The sequence below is a fragment of the Rhamphochromis sp. 'chilingali' genome (assembly GCF_963969265.1).
Source record: "Rhamphochromis sp. 'chilingali' genome assembly, chromosome: 5".
In the NCBI taxonomy this organism is placed as follows: Eukaryota; Metazoa; Chordata; class Actinopteri; order Cichliformes; family Cichlidae; genus Rhamphochromis; species Rhamphochromis sp. 'chilingali'.
Window position 1 is genome coordinate 22,358,813 of NC_137932.1, and position 26,926 is coordinate 22,385,738.

Sequence of the window (26,926 nt, forward strand, 5' to 3'; positions counted from 1 at the left end):
ATGAAATACTGTTGATATGCTGCTGTTGTTGATCAGTGGAGTCTGAGAGAATCAGGAAATTTTGCAACGTTTACAGTTGATTGCTTTTAGTTTATTGCAGCATCATTTTTATCTTTATCATAATGTAACATCACTCATCAGATTTAAGAAATAACTTGTTATTGTTCTAAATATTTATTGATGGTTTCTTTTATTAATTTTCTTTTTTCCTTTGTTTTTCTTTTTGACACTGCATGTATTTGTCTGAAGGTTAGTTTCTTATGTGTCTTTATGTTTTATTTGTTTGTTTGTTTGTTTGTTTCCTTTGCTCTGTTGTCCATATTGTAGTGAGCTCTGCTGCTGTTGTAACCACAGTTTGATGAAAATACGTTCTCTGGATGATGACTTTCTAACATATGAAAGGGAAAATCAATCAGCATTCCTGTAAGAAAAAAACTAAAGGCCATGTTCTTTTATTTAACTTTGGACACATTATAAATGCTTTGCTTCTGGAAACGAATCTAAAATGGGAAGCTTGTTTAGAATCACAGTTTGGTGCTTCACTACTAAGTATCTGATTGTCGCCCCCTGGTGCTTCGGCGGCTGAGTGTACCCATTTCTTGTGCTACGGGATGTGGAGCGTCTCTCCTACATCGGCTCTGGCAAAACTGAGCAACTTCTTCCTTCATTTCCTGGAAGGAGGAGCCATACACGAAGCAGCAGAAACCCGCCGGCTACAGTGGGCTGCTAGCGGGCAAACGGCACCGTGATTCCGACCGTTAATTGGGAGTTAAGAGCCTAACTCGGATGCCTCTATGATCCAGCTAACCGTACAGCGAGATATACAGAGTTCAGTTTGCACAAGGTAAGGCGTTTGGGGGCACTAAATTAGCTAGCGTGAGGTTAGCTAACCGTGGGTAGGTGTCACGGTCACGTACACCAAACCCCATTCAAAAATCTGTCAATTTAAGGTTCGCCCTAGTCTGTTAACCCCACCATGAAGCTCATCTATAACGAGTTAGTTTAGTCGGCAGCGAGATATATTTCGATGCCGACTGATTGAAAATTTGAGAATTTGCTCTGCAGTCGAAATAAACCCTGTTTGTTTGTTTTTTTTTACTAAAAAAAAAGTGCAATCAAAATGAAAAGTCTAGTGAAAATTCTCCTAATTTTAAATTTGATTTTACCATTTAAATGTACTATAGATGGAGGCTGGTCTATCTCCATGTCCAATGCACATTGCCAGCTTTATGGTTGATTAATGCATATTTTTGGTGCATTTATTAATGAAATTATTTTCCATAAATTAAATGAATTTAGTGGTAGAATGATCTCCATAGAAGCAAGGCTAACTATTTGTCATCGCCACAGTGAGGAGGACGACAGGTTTATTTTTAGTTGATTAAGAAAGATGGAGACAAAATTAATGGCAGAATAAACCAAATAAAACAAGGTATCACGGATTTATGAATGGCGGGGTGTAAAATAGAAAGTAGTTCCCCATGTGCTGGGAGATTAGCAAAAGGGATTAGCGCTGCACAAGGACAAACAGACGACAACCACGCACCACTCCTTCCTTCATTACACCCTCATCTTTATCCTAACATGCCACAAAACCCATTTCTCTCAGGGGGCTGCCTGCTGTGGTTTTAAATTATGGTGGTGTAATAGTATTTAGGTTATTTTGACTCTACACATACATGAAAAATCAGAATCCGACAAAATTCAGGTTGTTTAGATTCAGAATTGATCTAATGACCCAATTAGGATAAAATACCATTTTCCTCTGCACTTACTCTCTCGAGAAGACCCTGCTTCACAGCCTACCTGTGAGACGGTTTGATCATTTCAGGTTTGACCTTCTGAAATGTGAGGATTTTCTGGTTTTCTCTGTTGCTGTAAAATAGAATAAGCTTGGTAAGACTGAGTAAATTGAAGATCTGGGTTAAATCCCTGCCCACGTGTGTCTGTTATGTGTAATCGTGTAAAGTAAGAACAACAACAAAAGAAACCGATCATCTACATGCATTTATTTTTTGGCATTTTATCAGAATTGAAAAAAAGAATAATGTTGTATTCATCTATAAATATTGGGAAGTACACAGATACAGGCAAGAATGGGGAAATAATTTTAGGTTTCCGTTAGATATTTGATTGTCTGTGCAGTTAAAGTAATTTAAAGACCTAGAATAGGTCCCACTCGTTTAAGATCTACGTTGTGTACATATAGATTGTTGTGCCCTGCATTCAACATCACAGGAACACCTTACATAATCTCTCACTAAGGGAATACTGATATTATTCCCTGTCTTGCTTCATCACCTCAAATGTGAGGGTTATCTGGTTTTCTCCAATGTTGTAAACTAACTATTGGACGAGGCTTAGCTCTTGTCTTATTTATTAGTGTGGATACTGATTAAGCATCCACAGTATTAAGATCCTAATCTTTCTTATTATATTTCTCTTTGTAATATAAATATTCTCTATATTTGATTAGAAGGCTGTATTCTTCCTGCCCTTAACCTCTACAGGTTTGTTTAAATATGTAAGTCAAGGCCGTGGATTAGACCTCTACTTATTCTCTTTAGACTAAGAAGATTTGAGTTTGTATTTTGATGACAACAGCAAGATGACTGAGTTTTGACATATGAATGAGAAGAAAATTTCTTTTGTCATACATAGCAGAAGTACCATTAGATGGATTCATAAATTAACAATAATCTCAATGATTGAGCTGCTAACTTAAACAGTATCTCATGCATTGATGTTAAATACTCTGAGGTGCACAGTAACACTCATGGTAGTGCTGGCTGTTGTCCTGTTTCTGTGAGCTGTACAGCTGTTCTTTTTTCCCCATAGTAGAAGCTTGGATGCATTCGACCATACATAAAGACAGCTGCTCGTTTGTAGCAGCAGTTGATGTTTGAGGCTGGATTACCAACCAAGCAAATATCCTGAGGCCTTGAAGGTTTACTATATATCACTTAATTTAATTTGACATATTTTATCTACTTTAATAGCCATCATATGACCCTGATCTTAAAGGAGAGGACTGGCTCAGTTGTTTTAAGGCAGCTTTAGTTGTTGTTGTTGTTGTTGTTGTTTCTGTAGGTCAAGTAGTGAACACCCAAAAACTTGAAAATAATGACAAACAACAGTTATTTTAAGACTCAATGCCACTGTCAGATTTTTTTTTCCCCCTTTCAAATCTATAATCATTTAAAAGGTCAATTATCATATTTCCCTTCTCTTCTCCACCCTGTCCTGCACTCAGAAACCTAAAAATCTCACTCATCAAGGGGTAGTGACGTGTGATTGAGATGTTGTTGCACAGTGTGCATATCCTGTATGTTCCTCTTTTCAAACTCTAATAATGGACATAATTGACAAAATTAACTTGATTTTATTTCAGAATAACCTGAAGCTACTGACTAAACCCGTTAGCTGAGGTTGAAGAATGAAAAAGCCAAAGATTGTTTCCTTAAGTATACAAAGTAACAGTGGTGTTGTCTGTCAGTTGCTCAGCTGGTTGGTTGAGAGAGTTTGACTTGGGAAAAACAGGGGCAGAAGCGATCAGACATGATTAAGGTCCTTTACAATGACCTTAAACACACTTAAGGGCAGTAGCTCTTTTGAATCTAGCTGATTTGTCAGTTGAATCAAAATGAAAGGCTCTGCAAATTTGAAAAGAAAAAGAAAAGTTTTCAAATTTGTTACAGACTTTAGGGTGAAGCATTTAGCTTGCTTTTGGGGCCACAATCTTCTCCATCAGCTTCCCACAACAAGATGGTCAAAGTTCAAGTTGCAATATAATAAGATGCAGTAGGCCCCAGTTGTAGACATACTGCATATAAAAGTATGCACCTTTTAAGAGCAGCTGCAGTACTGCATACCAGGAGTGTAACTGTTTATATTCAGTATTGTGTAATAATGAACTCTCTGTTACACTGAATTTCCAGCAGTGTGTCAGAGATCCGTTAAACTGTGTGGCAGGGCGACTGCTTCGATTACATAGTTATCATGTTACACACCTTTAAAAGCCACAGTTATTTTCAACAACAAAGACGTCTATTTTAAACCCAGCAGTGTTGCAGACTGTCTGAAGAGCTGCTGTCCTCACTGATCGAGGACTTTTTAGGGAGTTTTTGCTTGCAGTTCTCACATGATTCTCTTCACTTGTGGTTTTTGACAAACACTCCATTCTTAAGGAATAGAAAAGCTTAGTTCAGCTGGAGCAAAGCAGAAGTCAGATGCCTTTGTTCTTTACTAATAATAACGTTCAGAAAATGATCATTTAAGTACTCCTACATATGGATCTGTGCTCAAAAATATCACCAGTAGAAATGTGCTTGTAAGTACCCTTAAAATTGAATTATGTCAATTATCAGTTATATCAGTGGTGATAAGTACTGTTAAATATGGATTTTTTCATAGCCTGCTTCTGTCTCTTTAAGTTGCTGTTTTAGGCGCTGGTACATTTGTCAGTATTATTATAAATGTATATTTTATTAACTGCCTTTTGGCAGAGCCTTCAGTTTGTGTGGCGAGAGCTCCCAGTTCGTATTCAGGAGACAGACACCCTCTCTACTTTTATGACTAAGCTTAAAACTTTCCTTTTTGATAAAGCGTATTGTTAGGGCTGGATCAGGTGACCCTGAATCCTCTCTTAGTTACACTGCCTATGGCATCTTAAGAAGAATAATTCATCTCAGTTTTTTCCCAATACGAGGAAAAGCTGTTGTAGCAGGTCTTCTTGGGCTTATAGTCCAAGAAATGAATGTAAAATTGCAGGAAAAAGTACTGGAAGCTTTCCACACATTATCCCGTAACAAGCAGGATATTTTAAAAAAAATTTAATTTTAAGCTGTAGAATAAGTGCACGAAATTAAAATTCTCTAACATTCAATGGTTAATCTACAGTTGAAAAAAGTAACGTAAAATTTTATTTATATAGCACCTTTCAAGAATAAAATCACAAAGTGCTTCACAGAAGCTAAAACATAAAAACAAAAATCAACCAAAAGCAAGTTTAAGAAGATCAGTTTTTAGCTGTTTTTCAAAGCGTTCAATGGGAGAGCGTTCAAAAGTCTGTGGCCACAGTTACAAAAGCTCTGTCACCTTTTGTTTTCAACCTCATGTGCTGGACAACCAGCAAGCCCTGATCACATGACCTCAGGGACCTGCTGGGGATGTAAGGATGTAAAAGATCGCTGATGTATGTTGGTGCTTGTCCATGCAGAGCCCTAAATGTCAAAATCATAACCTTAAAACACCTCTTTTTCTGTGATTCAGTGGTTAGTCTGTGACTGACTTTGTATATTGTGCCGGGCTGTGGTTACGATGGTTAAAGTGGCTTTATCGTAACCATTTAGTATGTCTGCATGTAATTCACTGAGGTTTTTTTTTTTTTTTTTTTTTTTCTCCCATGCATCATTAATCGCAGCTTTTGTCTTACAATTTTTATATGTTACAAGTACAAAAGAGCATCTTTTTAATCTCAGTTGTTTTATTGCTTATTTGCTGGATGTACTCATTTGTTAAAGGCCTAGTGTTGACCACAGAAAGAGGCTTACTGTCACAGTATAGCCGTTTGTGAAAAACCTCTGTGTGCAACTGATGGTTAAAATAAAACATTTCAATTCATTCAGATTTTTTGTGTTCAAAGTAGAAAAATAAATATTGAATGGTCGATTTGAATGTGTATACCAGCGCAATTCTAGGCACTATATAGTTGAAAATAACATTTGTTTATAGAGGTTATTTAAACATATCATGATATAAATATTGTGTATTGCGATATAGCCTAAAAAAAATTGCGATATTAGATTTTCCTCATATTGCCCAGCTCTAGTTGGAATTCTGCTGCTTCACAGGGCTGTCAACCTATCTTGCTTATTTACATCTATTTGAATCTTCCCGTCTCAAAAAGATAGAGGCTCTGCAGCCCTGATTAGTGGAAGGTGGTGTTGTAGGTTAATATTATTTTACACGAGTAGATTCATCATCTAGCATTTCTGGCAAACAACAAACATCAAGCAGCAAGGTTTGATTGTCTAGTTGACTGTTCAGGCTCATCTCTACCACAAACCTTGTGTTTTTGGCTGAAAGTGTCTCATTTTGTCAGCTAGACCTGTGTAAAACCCATTCACTTACTTTCTCTCCCTCTGATCTGACACTGTCTCAGCAAAAAGCCTCAAACAAATGGTGGTTAAACTTTGATAAATATCTTCCCTTTAAAAGGCTCATTGTCTAATGCTTGGCAGTGACTCCTTTCTCTTTCCTGTGTTTCCAGCTTTTGTACTCCTGTTGGTTCATTTTCATATTGTCGTTTCATATTGGCGAGCTCCATTTGCATACATGCTGGGCGGATTTCTAAAGTCTGCACCACAAAGACTGCAGTTGGCTAATTAACCTAATAGACCTGGCTGAGTGGGTCTCGATCGATTGCTTCGCTGCGAGTTGCAGTTTGATCAAAGCGTAGTACATTTCCTCAGAGCGGTTTGGTGATCACAAAGGATTATTTTAGGAATATTGAAGGCTTGTCTGTGTAAATGCTGCCCCTCCTGCCTGCATGCCTGCCCCTTGTTTTGTGCACCATGTTTCGAGATGTATTTACATCAGCTCTCTTGGCTTCAGCAGTAACGCCATCTGGGCCTGCAGAGCTTCCATCACAGAGGAAAAATTGTCCTTTTTGAACTCTTATTTGGAGGGTTTATTTCAGTCAAAAGCCTTACTGGATTTTGTCTTTTTTTCCAGTCTCCAGTGTGCATTTTTAGCACAACCCAGTTATTATGTTATTGCTGCAGCTATCAATAGATCTGTATAATATTTTGGATATTATTATTATTATTATTATTATTATTATTATTATTCAAATAGATTTTTCTTTAGATTAGATGCACTGTTGTCATTGTGCTTAGCACAGGTACAAAGCCACTGAGCATCATTCTGACATAAGTGCTGGGATTGTTCAGATGAGTCATGGCAACGTGGATCGCTGTGGTGATGGTGTCCTCTGTTGACCTGTTGGTGCAGTAGGCAAACTGATGGAGGTCCAAAGTGGTGGATATACAGAAAGTGGGAAAGAACACAAACGCTTACTTGTAAATGGAAAGTCAGACTGTAAGAAGAATTAACAAATGCTTTGTAATAAAAGGGTGATAAACATACTTTGTTATGCAATATGTGAGAGTCCTCCAGCGGTACAGTCTGGCAGACAATACGGTGGTTGTCACGTGTGCTCATTATGACACTTCTGCTTATCGACTCAGGAGTTCATTCTAAGATGTATCCTTCTGTACAGATTTATTTTATACAGTGAAATATAAATGCCATTTATTTTATTTTATTTTATTTTCTTTAATTGAATGTGTTATCAGTGTTATCCTGCAGAGACACTCCTACCAGAGCAAGGTAATTTTCTAAATCAGCCAGCTGTGAATCCACTGAGCTGAGAGAACTTGAGTTTCACATTCATGAGCTGCAATTTTTCCAAAAATACTCAGAAATATGTTTTGTCTGCTCTGTGTTTATATAAACTCTAAAGTGACCTAAATCTGTTGATCTGACTGAATCGGGAACCAAGTGAATAAAATATGCTACCTTTAAGTGCCATCTGTTAAAATTGCAAATCCACATGAGCAGTTTGAAGCCAATTATTTTGTTCTCACATCAGGGCGCTCTTAACTATCTGGATGAGAACGCAATATCAACAAAGTTGTTTTCGCTCACTGGTTTTGAGCTAGAGTTTGAATTGAATTTGATCTTTTTCCCTCTTGTTAAATGCAAAATTAACATTAAACTGTAGATTTGATAAAAGAAGAAAAGGCTTTTCTTTGAAGGACACCCACAGAAACACAAGATGTTTTTCTTGCAGTTAAACATTTTCTTGCCATTAAATGGCACAAAATGAGGTTTAAGTGCAGTTCAGGTTCAACGTGTGAATATATTCCAGGGTTCCTGTATATGTTAAAGGCAGAGAGTCAATGTTTGCTTATCTGATATGCAGCTCTGTTATGTCTGACCATTTCATTAGCTTTGTTTTGTTTTTCAGACCAGTGAATTAAGGGGCTGGACCAAAGCCCAGTATAACATAAATAAGGATAACTTTAATCTTTGATTCATGCAAAGTAGAGCAGGGCGATATGGCCAAAAATATTTATCACGATATATACCGTATTTCCCGGACTACAAAGCGCACCTGAATATTAGCCGCACAAGCTAAAATCAGGGGAAAATCCTGTTTTGTACATACATTAGCCGCACCTGACTAAAAGCCGCAGGTGTTTCAATGTTGACTTATCATATGTAAGAGAATATGCACAAAGCGAATTGTCAGGAAAGAGATGGCTGTTTGGAGACACACCCCTTTTATTAATATTTTGAAAAACAAGTTATGGGTACATATTTGCATAACTTTTTAGGTATATGTACAAGTAGCGGTAATTACAAGTAGGAAACATGTACTGTGCTTCATAAATGAGTAACAAATGTAGTACATAACAATAACCTAGGGCACACCAGAAAAATAGATTGGACTACCTTTTAGGCTCAGGTGCAGTGACATGGCTTTAACAAGAAGAAAAGTCAGTCATTCACCACCATCTTCCTGCGCACTAAAACCACCAAAGTCCTCTTCTCCAGTGTCGGATACGAACAGGCTCAGGATGGCTACGTTATCCACTCTCAGCTTCTTTCCTTTGTTGTCAGTGTCAGAGTCGAACACCCTCTGAAGGGCCGTGGCGGTGTCCTCCTCTCCATCATGCAGCAGTCCAGCCCTTCGAAATCCGTTGGTGATCATGGATGTTTTCACACTTTTCCACGCTGTCAGATTCCACCGGTTGAGTTGGGCATAACTTGCTTTTCGCACGTTTATCGCCGCACATCATCCACGACTCCCGCTGAACGTGTAGCGCTACTTTGAAGTTTGTTTTTCGCGCTACTTGTACGGCACTATGTTGCCTGGCGGATGGACATGTGACCAACATACCACTCTTGAACCCGATACTGTGTGTCTGATGACATGCCCTTCCGCCAGGCAACGTAGTGCCGTACAACACCGGAACAAACAAAACAAATCGTCTTACGATATCACAAAAATCATGGACAATCCATAGAAAAGCCACACCTGACTAAAAGCCGCAGGGTTCAAAGCTGGTGCAAAAAGTAGCGGCTTATAGCCCGACAATTACGGTATTTGAAAATTTGCGATAACGATATAACTGACGATATAATTGATGCGAGACAAAATACAACTCCACAACATTACTAGCGCAAAAAGACATCCTTCCATTTATTTTCACTTAAACAAGAAGCTGGTTTTTATGTACATTAAAGCTTTATAAAAAATTAACAGTGCAAATGCAAATTCCTTGCTGAAAGTTTAACCAAAAGGCATTTCCAGTAGAAATGGGCCTGACATATCCTGAGCATAACCATGTATAATATCCACTGAAGTTAAAAAGAGGTGCTTTGCAACATTAAACTGCAATGTGCAGTACGTATTTTTCGGACCATAAGGTACATGGGATTATAAGGCACATTAAGCGAAACAAAGCAGTCAGATAAATCAAACTTTATTAAACTCTTTCTTCTTGCTTCCTCCACTTCTGTACCATTGATTCATTAATGAATGAATTCTGCTCTATTCCCATGTTGTTGCAGTATATTAATGACTAACCTTGTATTGTGGATGGATTATCTCAGTTGTTCTCCTGACTGAAGTTTGGTCCATTTACAGCATCCTGCCATGCGATTGCATTTGTCTCTAACTATCAGGAACTTTAACGTTAACTTTTATAAGTGGAAAAGTGTTAGTGTTCATCCTCCAGCTTCACTGTTTATGTTATGCTAACATAGCTGTGTCGCTAGCGATCACGTAGCACATCATTATATACCAGCTAGCCCAACTTCAGTAACTTTACAAACATCACTGCTGTTTAGTTTCCTGTCTTCATTTATGTTGGACGTGATAGCAGAGCTGTACGTTTGAATTTTTCCAGAAATCTCTGTCAGAACATGCAATATCATGCTTAGGTAACTAGCGAAACTAGCGAGCTAACTTCCGCTAGCTTCCTGCTAACTTCTAACTCCGTTAAATGTAGTAAATTTTGTTTTCATGGATGCCTGGAAGTTAAACTTCATAGTTACACCTGGTAAAGCAGCAATGCTGATCATTTCATTAAAGATGAAAGAATTTAGACAGTTTTAACTCCCAGTGATGCTGCAGTGTTCGTTTGACCTGAAAAAGACGAAGTTTAGGACCCAGATTACTCCCAGATTTAAGAGCATCTTAGTCCGACAAATACGACAATAACGACGGCCGCTTGCATGTTCTGCAAAAAAATGTGCTTTGTCGTGTATCAGACGGACAAACACCAAACCAGTTCCACATCACTGAAGTTGCACCATTTTTACAAACCAATTCTGGTTCATCTGTTTCACTCAACAATCGGCCATGTGCGTATGAAAACAAAGGCACCGCGCATGCGCGTTTTACTCATATTCTATCGCGATATTTCATTTTCCTATCGTTGCCTAACATTATACCGGTATTACCGTGAACGGTATAATATGGCCCAGCCCTAATGCAAAGCTACTCTAGTCCAGGACTAAAACAAAAATAAGATATGGAGCAAGAAATAAGCATAGTAGATCCCGCTTAATTATAATCACTTCAAAAACATGTTTCAGTTTGCACAATTAAATGAGGGGAACTAGTTAATTCTTACAGACATTACTCAGAATGGTACAATATTGATAAAGTTAATATCTGAGTTCATATATTAATGGCACAGAACTTTGTAATGGTTAGATGACATAACAAAAGCCCCATTCACAAATCTGTAGTGTTAGCTGTGATCTCTCTAATTAGTAACTGTTACATATTCATCTAAATTTAATCCTTTTGCAAATCTGCTTCGTCTGTAATGAGTAGAATAAAAATCCCAAAGGCAAAGTGTGCCAGATGGAAAAATTAATCCTGTGTGAATACATCTCTTAGTTGTTTCATTTTTGTGTTAATTATTTACTGTCAAGGATTCCTTGGATTCAGGATGTAGAATTACAAGGGTTACAGTTAAACGCTTATGACAGTCGATTGGTTTGTTGCACATATCTGTGCAGTTGTCTTGCTGGCCTCTGACCAGAACGTTGGCCCTGTCTGACATGGACTTGGACGGGTAATCTGTGAGATCAGCAAAATGTAATCTTCTTTAGTCAATGACCTGGGTGGCATTATTCGTGTGGCTCAGTATGACTCAATGTGAGTGTATTTGTGTACGCGTACAGTAATCGTAGTTCATCAGAAATCCATTTTGTATGGAGTAATTGTGAAACACTAACTCTCTGCTTCTAAATACTTGTGTGATTCATTGCCTCCATAAAGGAGGCTTCTCCTACTCTCTTCTCAGTGGCTTGCATACTCAGGGTTGCTAGTATCATGTTATACCCTTTTCTCTAAACATTTCTCTGCATTTTCACTGAAGGAGGCGGAGAGGACAAAAATAACTGCATTTGCCTCGAAGATGTGCACAACAAAAGCTGTCTTAAAAAGACAGGATTTGCCCAGAAGGTGCAATAGAACTAATTACTGTCAAGTTTAAGCTGATTTGTGAAGCTTGTTGCAGAAAGTTATTTTCAAATCTAGCAGTGTTACAGCAACGTCATCATTGGTGGTTAATGAAGGGTGTTTTTGGAGACGGCCATCGTGATGTGCCACGTTGGCATGTGAAATGCAGCACTGAGCTTTTTACTATTGTGATCTTAGCTTATTGAAACTAGAAGACATGAGGACAGGCTGAGAAATGGGAGAACTGGTCAATCGAAAGCAACTAATGCTACACAGATCCTGTGTAACATGCAACTGTACATCTGCAACTTGTGCAGTCACCGTTGCTTGTTATTAGAAAGCATACACTATATTCCCTATTTTACTTAGTCTTTAAGTAAATATGTGGCTCTTTAGCTGGTAGATGTTCCAGTATGTTCACCAGAGCTTGGCCAACTACGTCAGTTTGTCTTTTTAGTCTACATTGGGTTTTTAAAGCTGTTATTTGTTCACTGTTGGAGAAAATTGCATTTGAAGTAAGCACTGTAGTGAACCGAAACAATAAAGGTCAGACGTAAACTTGAGGTATGCTGAACAACAGTAGAGAGGCAGACAAGGAACCAGGAAGTAAGTCAAACCGAGGGTGTTATGATTATGTTTTGTTTTTTGTTTTTTTTGTAGCACTATTTATTTTGTCTGGTGTGTCCTTATTTTCTTTGGTATATTAAACAGCTGATTTATGTCTCCCTATTGTAGTGAAAAGTGAAAAACAGTATCTTTTTCTTTACTTCTTCTTTATTTACACCACCTCTGCCTTGGTGAACCTCACCTTCTGCACTACTTTGGTAATTAACACTGGCCTGAGTATTTAGATTCTTTAAATAAATCATTTGAATTCTGAGCTTTTTATGTATCAGCGCCTCCTAATAAGTTTGATCTCTTTTAATTACAGAGGTGAGCCATGGCTGAACCAAACTCCTCCCGCCCCCAAAGGAAGATGTCCACCTCTGGGGAGAGTGTGTACAAGGTGCTAGGTCTGGAGAAAGGAGCGTCTGCAGAGGAAATCAAGAAAGCGTACAGGTAAGCTGGACTTTAGTTACTTCTCTTTATTAAAGTTCTTTTTGTTGTTTTGCCCATATTCTTAATTTTGGACCGTTAGAGTGGCTTTGCATTAGGGCTGCCACAAACGATTATTTTGATAGTCGACTAGTAGGGCTGGGCCATATTATACCGTTCACGGTAATACCGGTATAATGTTAGGCAACGATAGGAAAATGAAATATCGCGATAGAATATGAGTAAAACGCGCATGCGCAGTGCCTTTGTTTTCATACGCACATGGCCGATTGTTGAGTGAAACAGATGAACCAGAATTGGTTTGTAAAAATGGTGCAACTTCAGTGATGTGGAACTGGTTTGGTGTTTGTCCGTCTGATACACGACAAAGCACATTTTTTTGCAGAACATGCAAGCGGCCGTCGTTATTGTCGTATTTGTCGGACTAAGATGCTCTTAAATCTGGGAGTAATCTGGGTCCTAAACTTCGTCTTTTTCAGGTCAAACGAACACTGCAGCATCACTGAGAGTTAAAAACTGTCTAAATTCTTTCATCTTTAATAAAACAATCAGCATTGCTGCTTTACCAGGTGTAATTATGAAGTTTAACTTCCAGGCATCCATGAAAACAGAATTTATTACATTTAACGGAGTTAGAAGTTAGCAGGAAGCTAGCGGAAGTTAGCTCGCTAGTTTCGCTAGTTACCTAAGCATGATATAGCATGTTCTGACTGAGAGATTTCTGAAAAAATTCAAACTTACAGCTCTGCTATCACTTCCAACATAAATGAAGACAGGAAACTAAACAGCAGTGACGTTTGTAGGGTTACTGAAGTTGGGCTAGTTGGTATATAATGATGTGCTACGTGATCGCTAGCGACATAGCTATATTAGCATAACATAAACAGTGAAGCTGGAGGACGAACACTAACACTTTTCCACTTATAAAAGTTAACGTTAAGGTTCCTGATAGTTAGAGACAAATGCAATCGCGTGGCAGGATGCTGTAAACGGACCAAACTTCAGTCAGGAGAACAACTGAGATAATCCATCCACAATACGAGGTCAGTCATTAATATACTGCAACAACATGGGAATAGAGCAGCTGCCAGAGAATTCAACATTAATGAATCAATGGTACAGAAGTGGCGGAAGCAAGAAGAATGAGTTTAATAAAGTTTGATTTATCTGACTGCTTTGTTTCGCTTAATGTGCCTTATAATCCCGTGCACCTTATGGTCCGAAAAATGCGTACTGCACACTGCAGTTTAATGTTGCAAAGCACCTCTTTTTAACTTCAGTGGATATTATACATGGTTATGCTCAGGATATGTCAGCCCATTTCTACTGGAAATGCCTTTTGGTTAAACTTTCAGCAAGGAATTTGCATTTGCACTGTTACATTTTTATAAAGCTTTAATGTACATAAAAACCAGCTTCTTGTTTAAGTGAAAATAAATGGAAGGTTGTATTTTGCGCTAGTAATGTTGTGGAGTTGTATTTTGTCTCGCATCAATTATATCGTCAGTTATATCGTTATCGCAAATTTTCAAATATATATCGTGATAAATATTTTTGGCCATATCGCCCTGCTCTATCGACTATTCACCGATTATTTTTGCGATTAGTCGACTAATCAGGTCATGCATCCATTAGACGTAAAACCTACAGCTTATTGCACCAGCATGCATCTGCTCTTATATAACTATCATTAGCTTACAGCTTTAAGTGTTTTGCGTATGTGCTAACTAAAAATGAAGACAAGATGATTTTTTAATTTTTAATGAAATTTGCAGATTGTTTCTGTGAAGTTTAATAAATTCCTTGATATCTAAAATATAACAGGACACCGGTGTATATTCTCGAGCATCTCACACTTCTGATGACCAGTTGTATGCTTGACGTTTATTCAGCTGTGTAAAAACTATAACTTGAATCTCAGCCAAACTGATTTACTCAGGAACAAATAAAATACTAAAAAAAGCCAAACAATAACATTTTAAGTTATCTAAGTGACTCATATACGTTTAACCTGAGCAGCGAAAGACGGCGGTGGGTTTGACAACGATTTGCCGGGAGTCCGGTGTTCTCACGGGCTCTAGTGAGCCTTGAACCCAGGCTAGGTATCGAGCTGGTGGGTAACAGATGTCTCTGAAAACGTCGAAGCGCTTTTGAAAATATGAGATGTCTTGATAAACTGAGCAGATATTTGAGGTTTACACAGCTACATTCTTGCCTGAAAATGTGTTAAACGTTTATTTTGTGACCCAGAAAGAATAATAAGAGTAAAATTAAAACTAACTAGCTGCCGCCATTGTTGGAAACTAAGCAGGGCCGCACTATAAATTCTGGGACAGAGCTTCTTCTTCAGGGTTTAACGGTTGGCATCCTTGTACATGCAGTGCTGCCATCTTCTGTTTCAGTCCGTTATTACACTCTTAAATCCTACTACTTAGTCCTGCGTCTTTTGGGATCTTACAAAGCTTCAAACGACGCGTTGACTATTAAATTGGTCATCGACGATTTTGATAGTTGACGTAATCGTGACTAGTCGACTAATCGTGGCAGCCCTACTTTGCATGACTCACAAATTACAGCTCCCAAGTTTCTTTGTCTGCAAACAGAAGGTTTGAACAGCAGGTGGATTCTGTGCTACTACTCTGTTCAAATGTGTTATTTGTGTCCCTGATAGTGTTTACTCATAAGCTGCCAGATAACTAAAGTGCTGTTCAGAAATATTTCTTTACAAGTTGTCTGTTAATTCTGTCTGTAAAAGTGCAGACGACTGACATGAAAGCATTTCAAATGATATCTGTAATGCATTTACTTAAGATTCTTCAGACACTTCAGATTCTTATAATTCAGGAAATAAATAGGGAAAGTGCAAATTGATTAGCTGCCTCAAAATCACAGTTAAAGCTTTAATTTTACTTTCATGGAACAAACAAATAATACTGCTGCTTGTTTACTTTAATGTAGTTTCATGTGTGGGATAGACTTGTGACATTATAGAGTTTTTATTTATTTATTTTTTTAACAGTTTGAAAGTTTCCAGAACCCAAGCTGACATGTTGACATTCCACCTTCTTTGCAGTTTATAACAGTTTACAATCGTTTATAATTTTCACTAAGGTATTTAACGTTATAGTTACGGCTACAACTATTGGATATTATGATTAGTTCCATGGTCAGGCTATTTTCATCAGTTTTAGATAGGAGTACAGTATACAGTCTGCAATATAATGTGAAAAAGATTAAGCCGGTCATTAGAGTTGAAAGTGGTGGAAAATAATATGGTTGTAATTTTATGTGTATGTAATTTTAAACCATGACATCCTGGGCTTGAGCCTGTGAGGGAACCATGTGATATTTCTTCCTCACTCACACTTGCAGCAGATTCTTTCTGGCACATTTGGAGCAGACGATCAATAATTTTGTTGATCTTTTCCTTTCTCTCCTGACAGAAAACTAGCACTGAAGTACCACCCGGACAAGAACCCAGACAACCCAGAGGCAGCGGAGAAGTTTAAGGAGATCAACAATGCGAACTCAATTTTAAATGATGAGAACAAGAGGAAGATTTACGACGAATATGGCTCCATGGGCCTTTATGTGTCCGAACAGTTTGGAGAGGAGAGCGTCAAGTACTACTTTCTCATGTCCAAATGGTGGTTTAAGGTTGGTGTGTTTGTGTTTTTGTGTGCCATCTCTGACTTCTAAACTGTTTTCAAACATTCTCGAAATTATCCTAAAGAGCTTTGTCTCAGAATACAAAGGTCCTTAACCTGACAGCCCACTGGTGCACATAGGCTCAATGTCCAATTAAGCCTATGTGAGAGTAAAGAAATGTATGTCCTGACTTATACGTGCTCTTCTAAGGCAGCACACATCTGTAGTTGGCTACTTCCTGTGAAATGTGCAGACCTGATTCTCCCAGCATTGTCCCAACAACCCAGCCGTGTGTGAAAGTGGCTCAGCTGGATTTACTAAATATATTTGACCATTTTGGGACAAAATGGTTTATGCCTTTATTTGGTAATGTGCAGTGTACTTCAAAAATATAAGTTAATGTGTACTTAGTGGTGCATATTGTAACAGCAACATATTGTTAATGCAGTTCAAGGTCTGTGTATTAGAAGTCTGGTAGAATAAACTGATCTGCTGTTTGTGTTAAACAGGATTATTTTTGCTTTTATAATAATCTGTAACCGTTAACTGAGCTAATAGGTATTTTTTTAGAGCAAAGTGATCAGGTTTATAAAGGAGTTTCACGCTTGACTAATTTCCCAGCAGCCCGTGCTTTACCAGGCTGATTCCTGATTGGTGGCACTTTTTTTTCTTCTTTCTTTTTTTTTTTTTCTAATCATGGCTACAGATCATAGTAGGCTAGATCAATCTTTGTAGCGTGAGTACAATATGAAACGTGATCTGGTGTTTTCTTGCTGGTGTGAGCTGTCACCCTCTGCGTCTGCAGAAATGCACCATTTCCATCTGTGCCTCATAGTCAGTGTTTAGGGATGGATAACAGTACAGTGAGTGCGAACATAACTGCAGTGAATGCTGGCTTTGTGAGGCTCGTAATGTGGTTTTACAGTCCCTGCGCCCAAAAGATGTTCTGTGCCTCTAAAATCCATTTAGGGAAATTACAAATTAAACATTTTTGGGGAGGGTTTTTTTTTCCTTTCTTTCTTTATGTGATTGTCTTAGATGAATTATGATTGTTACACATTCATGAGTCTTGAATATGGTGACAGAAGCACTGACTGTGCAAAATGACATCTGTAATCTGTTTATAAAGGATTGGATGAAATCCTCACTGTTTGCTGTCAATAATTTGTTGGAGATTAAGATTAAAGTTCTTTTTAGATCCTCTGTGTCATATGGCTAAAAATCTGTTTGCATGTTAATCCCTGTAGGGTCTGGTGCTGTGCTGTACATTATTCACTTGCTGCTGCTGTTGCTGCTGCTGCTGTTTCTGCTGCGGGAAGTGCAAACCTCCAGATGACGATGAAAACTACCAGTACGTCAACCCCGAAGACCTGGAGGCCCAGATCAAAGCAGATCAGGACGGAGGTAAGAAAAATCATAATCCAAGGTTATTTAACACTGTTACTGGTACCTTTGGAAACATCTTGCAAGTGTTTAATTATAGTTCAGTTGAAACCCAAATAAGATCATTAAAAAATGATGGATTTGGTTGACGTCGCAGGGTCAGTGGATTAGACTATGAAGTCTTTTTCACAAGGACAACCACTCACCAGCCAAACCCCCACAGGCCACAGCCTCCACTGTGTGAGGCCTGTGGGCGTAGTTAGGGGGGCAGTATTTAGAAAACTAGCATGCCTCAGGAGGCAGCCACAAAGGGAATGGGCAAAGTTATTGAGGGCTGACGGGTGACAACCAACTGACGCTGTCAGCCGCTGCCAAAAGCAGACCACGCAAGACAAACGAGTGTGCGCTGGTGGGCTTTTACTTCCTCTGGTGTGATTATTTGTTGGCTACAATCTCTCTTTCCATCATTTCGGCTCAAGCTGAACAAAATGATAAATGACTTTCATTTATTTTCTCATCAGATTTGCGCTAAATTGTAATTTTTCATTTGTGATCAAGTCTGAATTGGTATTTGTGCATCCAATAGACAAAACAAAGTCATTTTTTAAATTTTTTTTTTACTTCCGTCATAGAGGCAAAAGACTGTAGCCACCAGTTATTAAATGTCAACCACTTTGATAAAGTCATCCAGTAAATGTGAGCCTGAGGCTGTGTGCGTGTGATGTGTAAAGTGGAATCAGTGCTTGTACAAATTTATTCTACACAGAATCATTATGACAAACATGAAAAAATTGTCAAGTTATTTTCTGCAGATTAATCTGCTGATGAGTCTAGTTTGTTTTATTTTTCATCCCCCTCCAGTTTAGTTGTGATCACTCTTGAAGAAATCTGTGACATGTGCTTTTCAGAAACTATTCAGAAGTGTTAATAAATGGAGTAAGACCTGAAGTAAACAGTGTGCAGAGACCAATAGTGCTGACAGCTCAAGCTTTGATTAGACTCCAGCCAGCTGGAGACACTCGGGTAGTCATTGCTGGTATATTTCTTTGAAGTCTGCTTGAAATTTGCCATCTGGGGCACGTACACAGTTGGTGCATTGTAATTTAAAGTCCTGCGGGGTCACAAGAAATTGGCCAACATACAGACATCCACACTGACCCAAGCAGGCTCACAGATGCAGAAAGTATAATCAAGACCTCATAAAAGAAGGGAAAAAGGCATTTAATCACATTAAGTGACGTGGCAATGCCCATTTGTAGATCTGTTTAAAAAGAAATGCTGTAAATTCTACAAATATTTCTGTTGGATGTGGCTGTAGAGCACACTACAAACGCCTCTCCTGCGGCTCTGGCTCGTTTCATTAAAACTGTTAAACTGTTTCTTCATGATGTAGCCCTTTTCTTTCAGCAGGCCTGCTGAAGCGGGGACTTTTCTGTGTACACATTTTACAGAATGACCTGTGTCTTTGGTCGACTGTGTTAAAATCTGAACGTGTGATAAAGCTTCAAAGCATAACGAATGCATAAACTATAACATGCTGAGGTGTTTATTTCTTTATTTATTGCTTTTAAATTGAGCTTTTCTTTAAAAAAAATATTTTACTTCTTGCTTTCTAGAGTTTAAACACTAACTTTAATAAATAAATACAAAAATCAAAGTCAGCTCTAAGGTCTCTGTTGCATCATCAGTGGATTAAACATGCTCTTATGCTTCAGGATTCGTGTTTTCATGCTCCAATCCAACAGGTAACACAGTAATCATAGGCCAGCCTACATCTAATCTGGGTCCAGAAACCCCAGAAGGAAAGAGCATGCCCATCCCCCTGCCTATGCCAATGCCGCCACCTGAGCCCCAGTCGCCAACTTCAGTCAACCCAGTAGTGGAAGATAGACCTGGGGAGAGCGTACCAGATTTAAAATGACTTGTAAGAGCCACGTCTACTGCTTTTTAAAATTTTTTATTTTGTTTTATTTTTTTTTATGTGTCACGTTGTCATCCATCCATGTTGTCACGTAAACAAAGCCGTCTTGGCCCATCCTCACCCATCTTCACGCTCCATGTTGCATGTCCGCTGGCAGCACGCAGCTTCTGCTTACTCACTCATCCGTTTAAAAGAAAAAACTGCTCCTGCTGTCCACTTACCATCGTCATGCACATTCACTGCATCAGTCACTGTGTTGTTCTAGTCGTCTTGTACCTGCATGTCTCTTATTCCTTACCCGTGTCACATTAGGTGCTGTCATAACGTGAGCATGGTGATGTCGTGTTGGTGGCACTTTGTACAACATTGTTGTGTGCTCATTATTTCTGCTTGTTGTCAGATGATACGATTATGGGATATTTTTAGCATTTGTCCTGTGAAAAGAGAGGTCCAAATTAAGTTATTCAGATGGGATGTGGAGTGTTATATCACATTCACTGAAATGTGGACGTTAACTTTGCACAGCATTACATTTGTAAGATGGGGGAAAACAAACTGATGACCCTTTTGCCCTCTTGTAGTAGCTTTGTTCCCTTTGGCTAATTTATAGCTTGCTGTTTAAAACATAAAACTAGTTATATAGATAACTTGGATATTCTTGACGTAATTTCCAGGTCTGTTGTACGATAAGAAAGTTTTTAAAGGTAAGTTCCCCTAAAACCTACAGGTAAAATAAGAGGTTTGCTTTATCTTAGAATAAGACGAGGCCTTACAATAGGGCAGAAGAGTTATACCTTATTTATTTCATGCTCCGTATGTCAATGTTTGGCTTAATTTTGAAAGTGTGCCTTTGTCTTCTACAGGAAAGTGATGGTGTGGATAAGCCTCAACTAGCAAAAGCAGGAAGGTAAGATACAACGGATGATGATTTTAAAAGTGAAACTTGGAATATAAACAGTTGGTTTGAACATACTGAGAAAGTGGTCTGTGTAACTTAATTAGTGGTTGGGCAGACAAACAGCTTATTTTGTTCATTTCTCAGGGTCATTTTGATGTGGCTATTCTCAGTCATTAAATATTAACTTTTAATTCCTTGATCTACAGTACAGTGTTAAATCTACTGTGTGGGCTGTAGACCTGCTAATGTAGATGGATACTAGTTTTCTCTTGCTTTTGAAGTCTTTTTTTTTTTTCCCCCTCAGTAAAATATTTATTGGCTCCAATTCCAACATAAACATCTCAGTTTCACATGTGTTGGCAGAGCAGTGCAGACACACCAACACAAGTATTGAATCAAATGTCTGTAACAACAAGGATACCAATACTATAAATTAATTTAAATTGAATGTCTAGAGTTAGGATAACACTTTTGAATTAGGTGGAAGCTATGCACTGCTGTTATTGGCTATGCAAATAATAGCAGTGCATTATTTGCATAGCCAGAGCGTGGTTAGGTTTACGTTGTTAGATAAGGTGTTTGTATGTGTCCTACATACACAGTGGAAAAAATAAAATAAAATATGAAAAGCTCATTCTAAGCAACCTCATAGTTGGAATTTCACTTACTTGTCTCTGCAGCAGTATGTGCTAAGGTTGGATATACAGTTGCCAAGACTGGAATAAAAGACAGAAGCTTCTTGAAGTATGATTAAAGTTGTAATTAACCTGATATAACTATTTTTAATCTGATTTTGACTTCCTCTTTTTCCCCCTTCAGCCTTCTGCGCCCCTCTTATGACCCAGCCACATCTGACTGCTGCCAGCGACCCAGAGAGAAACCAGCCCGCTGTCACCAGCCAACCCACAGTTCAGGCCTGATCCACCCAGACCTACCCGAGCCACCAAACAAACCCTGCCAGGTGGGCACTGAAATGCTCCCGGCTCCCTTCATGGAACTTAAAATACGGAGAAGTATTCACGCAGATTAACCTACTAGATGCTACGAGCGTCATGGAGGATAATTTCAGGCCAGCTATTAAGACCACAAGCCATCCTCTAACAAGTCTCCTCTCTTCTTCCACCTTCACACATGTCCAGCCTGGGCTGGATGTTACCTTGATAGCAGTCCAGTTATCCAGGGCTAGGCTTAAAGTCCATCTCTTCTGGTCATTCCATTCTAACCAGTAAAGGTCTGACACTGGCCAGCAAAATTGCAAAAATGGGGACATGAGGGCCGAGAAAAAAAAAAAAAAGTCACGTAGAGGTGGCTTTGATTGTTTACCTGCTATCCAAACCGGGACTGGAACTTATTACCTTTTTTTTTCCTGTCACAATCTTAACCGCCTCCCATCATGTTGGACTCCATTGGTCACCAGCAGGAGCACTTATTTTCTGTTTTACCTCGTTAACCTGCCTAGGAGTTGCCCTCTGAAGAAACCCATACACGTTGGTGGTAAATTCATTGCCACTCTTTGTGTGTTCATATCAGTGGCAAGACAAGAACTACACATTTCTTCTTCTTCGTGAACAATCGCATTTAGTTAAATGTTGCATTGTCGTCCTCTAATGTCTCAAACTAGTCCCATCGATGGTTGTGTAAAAAAAATAAATAAATAAAAAATTAAAATAACCTTCAGAGGCGGCAGGAAGTCTAACAGATGCTTCACCATGTAAAAAGTTTTCAATCAGGACACTGTTACATTTCATTGCTTTAACAATAAATGTCTGAGCCTAATCTTTGAGCTTCGATCAGGAGTGGACTTGACGCTTCCACCCCGGCGCGCATGCAACTTGTACGGCTGCATGCCTCTTCTTGTACAGCACTGGAACTCACCTCAAACGACAAACATGGGACAATTGCTGAGCTTGCAGACATGCAAACTGTAAATGAACACGAGCCCTTATGACATCATGTGCCACCCTCAGCGGGGAAAAAATAAAAAGTACCCCCCCAATAATAATCTGCCGACTGAAATGGACAATTACAGATGCCATAGTCTTTTAACTAGAAATAACTTTCTGTTAGATTTACTTATTTTTTTTATATATATATTGCGGGGTTTTTTTTGTTTTGTTTTCTTTTTTGTGTTGCAGTCAGATTATTCGGTAGACCAAAGCCGACAGCTTCATGTAGCCCAGGCCGATAGTTTCTAGAAATGCCATTTGCTCTGTAAGCCACGGTTCAGATTGTCAAAGCTGTGTGTATATTATGCATTTCAGTCTATGCACCGTGTCAGACGGGTCTGTTGCCATTTTTCTTCTTTTATTGTACCTCTTACATTCAGAACTGCAGAAACCCTGAAAGTTACTTGATCTATGAACTCAGCTCCAGATTCACTAAGACTAGATTGCAGGGCAATCTCTTGATTTAATTGCACCACTATTGCTTTCTATTTGGGGATGCTTTGGACATTTATTTGCAGCCTTTAAAAAGAGTAATGAGCAAGCAATCAATCATCTTTACTGCAAATTTCAGGCACTCGCCCTTTAACTGCAGGACTGATCCATTCATTCCTGCATCCTTACTGATCTGTTCTTAGTTTCTGGGCAGGAAAGTCCTCCTTTATGTACTAACCTGACCCTGGCAGCGCTGTACCTTCAAGAATAATTGCAGCAGTGACTAAAAATACAAGCCCCAAATGCACTCACTGTTGTCTGTTATTTTGCAGAATCACCCAGGAATACTTTGTCTAAAGTAATTCAATGCATGAGCACGATTGATTAAATCTAACCTGAAGCATTCGGCTCTCCTCTTCATCTTTGCTCATTGTGCACACTTGGTATCGCTCTTCCTTCATGCTTTAGTGAATCTGGATCAGTGTTTGTGTTGACACACCTTGAATTGCACAATAAATACAGACACTACAGAGATTTTTGGCTTCATCAGTTTTATACACCTTCTTTGAGTCAAACGCACTTTTCCTCTGTATTGTTTTTGGTTTCATGTTTTGTTTTTTTCCTCTTTTAGATTTCAGTCACATTCTTTAATTACAGTTGGTCATTCAGTGTGTCTGCACCTTTAAAGCTGCAGCTAACATTTATTTATTGCTTTTTGCTTGCGTTTAATGTGAGAAAATGGTAAGAAATATCCAACACTAGTTTCCATTATAGATTATTTCATCCAAAATCTGGAGGCAAAGACAAAGAAAAGCGCAGTTGGCAAATTGTTTCAGCTCTTAATCTGGGACACCAGAAACTTATTGAGTCACTGCTATCGTTGACATGCTAATGTCTGTGTTGTCCAGCTCAAAATGTCAGTGGATCTGCTCATGACAAAGCTAATTGCTTCTAGATGGCAAATGATTTAATTGCTTTCCCTACGGGTGATTTGATAGATTTAATGCCATCTAAGGTTGAGACGTGAGGATTACTAATGATGTAATGTGATTTTGGTGAGAGTTTGAGCTGCCAGCATTTTCCATGAATCATCCACTTTGCACTGATTTATTGACTTGTCTGAAACTGATTTTCTTCCTTGACTCAAAAGCTGTAATGGAAGACAGATGAAGCCCAATAAATAAGCAATTTACTTCAACAAAAGCTCAAAACACAGAACACATTGTGTTAAGCATTATTCTGCTACATCTCCATGGATGGATGAATAGATGGCTTTGGGCGTCTTCTGAAATGACAAACCTTTTTTCTTAAAGAAGTAGTTCAACATTTTGGGGAATCTGTTTTAAAAATGTATTTGCTTCAATGCTTTCTTGCCATCAGACTGTAACTAAAAGATGGACATCACCACCTCAGCGTCAACCTTTGTGTTAATGAAGGCTTGAGCCGAGGGGTTTTTCTGTTTTTGCCATTTTTATGATTTGAAACTGTGCATGATGAATGAGGGGTGGGTCTGACTAAAAAACCAATGATATTGCACAATCATAGGTTAGCAACTTGTCAATTACAAAGTAAAGCAGCCTCTGGTTTGTTAATGAGGTCACCACTTACAAACTGGACCCAAAATTAATATGTGGAACTAGCGATCGAGGCCACGTGTTTAATCTGTAAACTCACAGATTAAAAGAGCGTAGAGCCATTTCCTTTAGACATCTATACGGCGCCGTCTCAGATGGCAGCCTGTCTAGCATGCTCTCTACAGTTGAAAATTACTTTGAGCATGTACATGACAAAAGAGTTTCCCTCGGGATAAATAAAGTTCTTATTCTTATACAGTTGTGAAACTGGAGTTGCTGCCCTCTGTTGGCCACTAAATGAATGATGTGTTAAGGCCCTTCACTGGCTTAATTTTGTTAGTGATTTAAAATGGTATTGATGAAACACGAAATGCACATTTCCCAAAATGTTCAACTCTTCCTTTAGTAGTGCATGCATTTTAAAATGGGGATGTAACGATTTTGAAATTGTGATTCGAAACAGAATTTAAAATCATATACCAATATTATTACTCTGCAAGTTTATTTTGTTCTTATTTATTTGCCCCTCTCTACAAAAGAAAGGAAAAAGAAGATGAGCAAATAAAACCCCACTAAGCTCTTTTAAGGTCTTTTTTTTTTTGGCCTCTTATTTTCTGATGTTACTGATACTTGGCTTTTTTTTTTACTGCTTAGTCTCTAATTTAAATAAAAAACGATATTTTACTCCCATGTTATTTTTAGATTGTTTTAACGTTTTCAAACCTCAAGCATTGTTTACTGACATCATGTGGAAGCTGTTCAGTTGTTGTCATGTGGAGCGTTACAGTCCTGTTTAGAGTACTAATGCTAGTTGGTCTTTTTTTGTATCTGTGCTGGCCAAAACTATAGTTGCATCTAAATTCGGCTTCTAAAACTCTTCTGTATTACCCGGTGTGTTATAATAAATGAATGCAGAGCTACGTGTACGATCATATTGTGAAAAAACAAACCACCTTTGATAAGTTTTTATCAGTCACTTCATATCTGCTCTCTTTATTCACATATCCGCTTGTTTCTGAGTGAAACCGTCTGCAGACGTCTGCATGTCATAGTTGTTTTTAATCCATAATAACATCCAAAAGTGAAACGGAGCACTTCATTTTCATTTATTGCTACATGATTAGAGTTTAAGCATGATGGTGAGCACTCAGTCATACTGTTTAGTTTTTTTAAACACCATAAAACAGCAAAATGATTTTTTTTTTTTTTTAAATCTTACTATTAGGCGACATGTTTTATGAAAGGATTTAACAGAATTGCTGATGTTTGACGCTAACATGTCAGCATGCACTGTTTGTGTGGTGTCCTCGGGATTCCCATGTACTTGTTTGCTATTCACCTAGGGACCATTTTTGACCCGAGGACACCACAAGGGGTTACTACAACCACTGGCGTATGCTAAAAACAATTAGCATGGAGCTAATTTCTTTTTGTGGATAAGCTGAGTGGTTGGAAAAAAAACGTTGCACTCATCTTTTTTAAGAAGAAGAAATTTAAAAGAAAGTGAACAAATTTAGAAGAATTTGGATAAAGACATTTTTGGATGAAACTGGGGATTGATAAATAGGAGAGCTGACTGTTGTGGTTCCCTGTGGACCACATGTAAAATTTATTATAGAAACCAAATAAAACAACAGGATTTTATAACTTCTAGTGTGTAACTTTGTCTTATGTTTGTGCTTGCTTAGTAAATTATGTCAAGGGTTACACTTTTAGTTTTTTAGCACCACTTAAGAAAATAAGATGCATAAAGCTACTTTCAGCTTGCTCCCTGGCCACAAGGGGTCGCCACAGCAGGTCGCTTCACGATTTGTGTTTATTCAGTTATGTTGGCTTTTGTTGTTGTTTTTTTTTTTTTTCTTAAATTTTATTTCTGCATTTAAATTAAACATAACATGCTTATACAAATCAACCGAGAACAATTACTGTCTTTAACATTTGTGAACTTATAAGCATGAAAAGAAAAAAAAGAGAAAAAAAAGAAAAAGAAAAAAGAGGAAAAAAACAACAACCAAAAAAAAATAAAAATAAAAAAATTATAACAATATTAACTAAATGAATTATTATTATTTATTTATTTTTTAGTCTATTTCACTCTTTATTTAGGCTTTTGTTGTTGTTGTGGTGTTTTTTTTTTTTTTTTTTGTTTTTTTCAGGCTCTTCCCGATGCAGTAAATTTAAAATAATACTACAAAAATAATAATACAAAAAAATGGAGATAATTGAAAATACAGAAAAAAGAAGTAATTGAACCATTAGTGAATAATAAAGAGCAATTCATTGTCATCAGAGCCATCAATAGTGAATGAAACGGCTGCAAACAGTACCAAGAGAATAGCATGTGTGGTGGTGCTGGTGTTGACAACCATTATCACGTTAATAAACACTAAAGCAAAGGTTATATGGTAAATGAATGAGAGCCCAGCTGCATTTGGTGTTCGTAAGGGTGCAGGGTGGGTTTTATTTTTATTTATTTATTTTTAATAAATAAAAAGTTTGTTGACAGGAAGGTAATCACAG

General features: G+C 38.1%; 1 protein-coding gene across 1 annotated transcript; it reads left to right on the forward strand.

The window, feature by feature from the left end:
• Positions 1-664: 664 nt before the first annotated feature.
• On the forward strand, positions 665-26,292 carry dnajc5ga (DnaJ (Hsp40) homolog, subfamily C, member 5 gamma a). Its single transcript, XM_080883313.1, has 7 exons — positions 665-844; positions 12,480-12,607; positions 16,048-16,261; positions 17,500-17,656; positions 19,381-19,559; positions 20,420-20,463; positions 21,274-26,292. The coding sequence occupies exons 2-5, from the start codon at positions 12,489-12,491 to the stop codon at positions 19,554-19,556; spliced, it is 666 nt and encodes a 221-aa protein (XP_080739439.1). The 5' UTR covers positions 665-844; positions 12,480-12,488; the 3' UTR covers positions 19,557-19,559; positions 20,420-20,463; positions 21,274-26,292.
• Positions 26,293-26,926: the final 634 nt, after the last annotated feature.

Coding starts and splice junctions, on each gene's coding strand:
- dnajc5ga (XM_080883313.1), top strand. CDS start 12,489: ATGGCTGAACCAAACTCCTCCCGCCCCCAAAGGAAGATGTCCACCTCT. Junction 16,262..17,499: donor TGTCCAAATGGTGGTTTAAG/GTTGGTGTGTTT, acceptor TAATCCCTGTAG/GGTCTGGTGCTGTGCTGTAC. Junction 17,657..19,380: donor CAAAGCAGATCAGGACGGAG/GTAAGAAAAATC, acceptor CCAATCCAACAG/GTAACACAGTAATCATAGGC.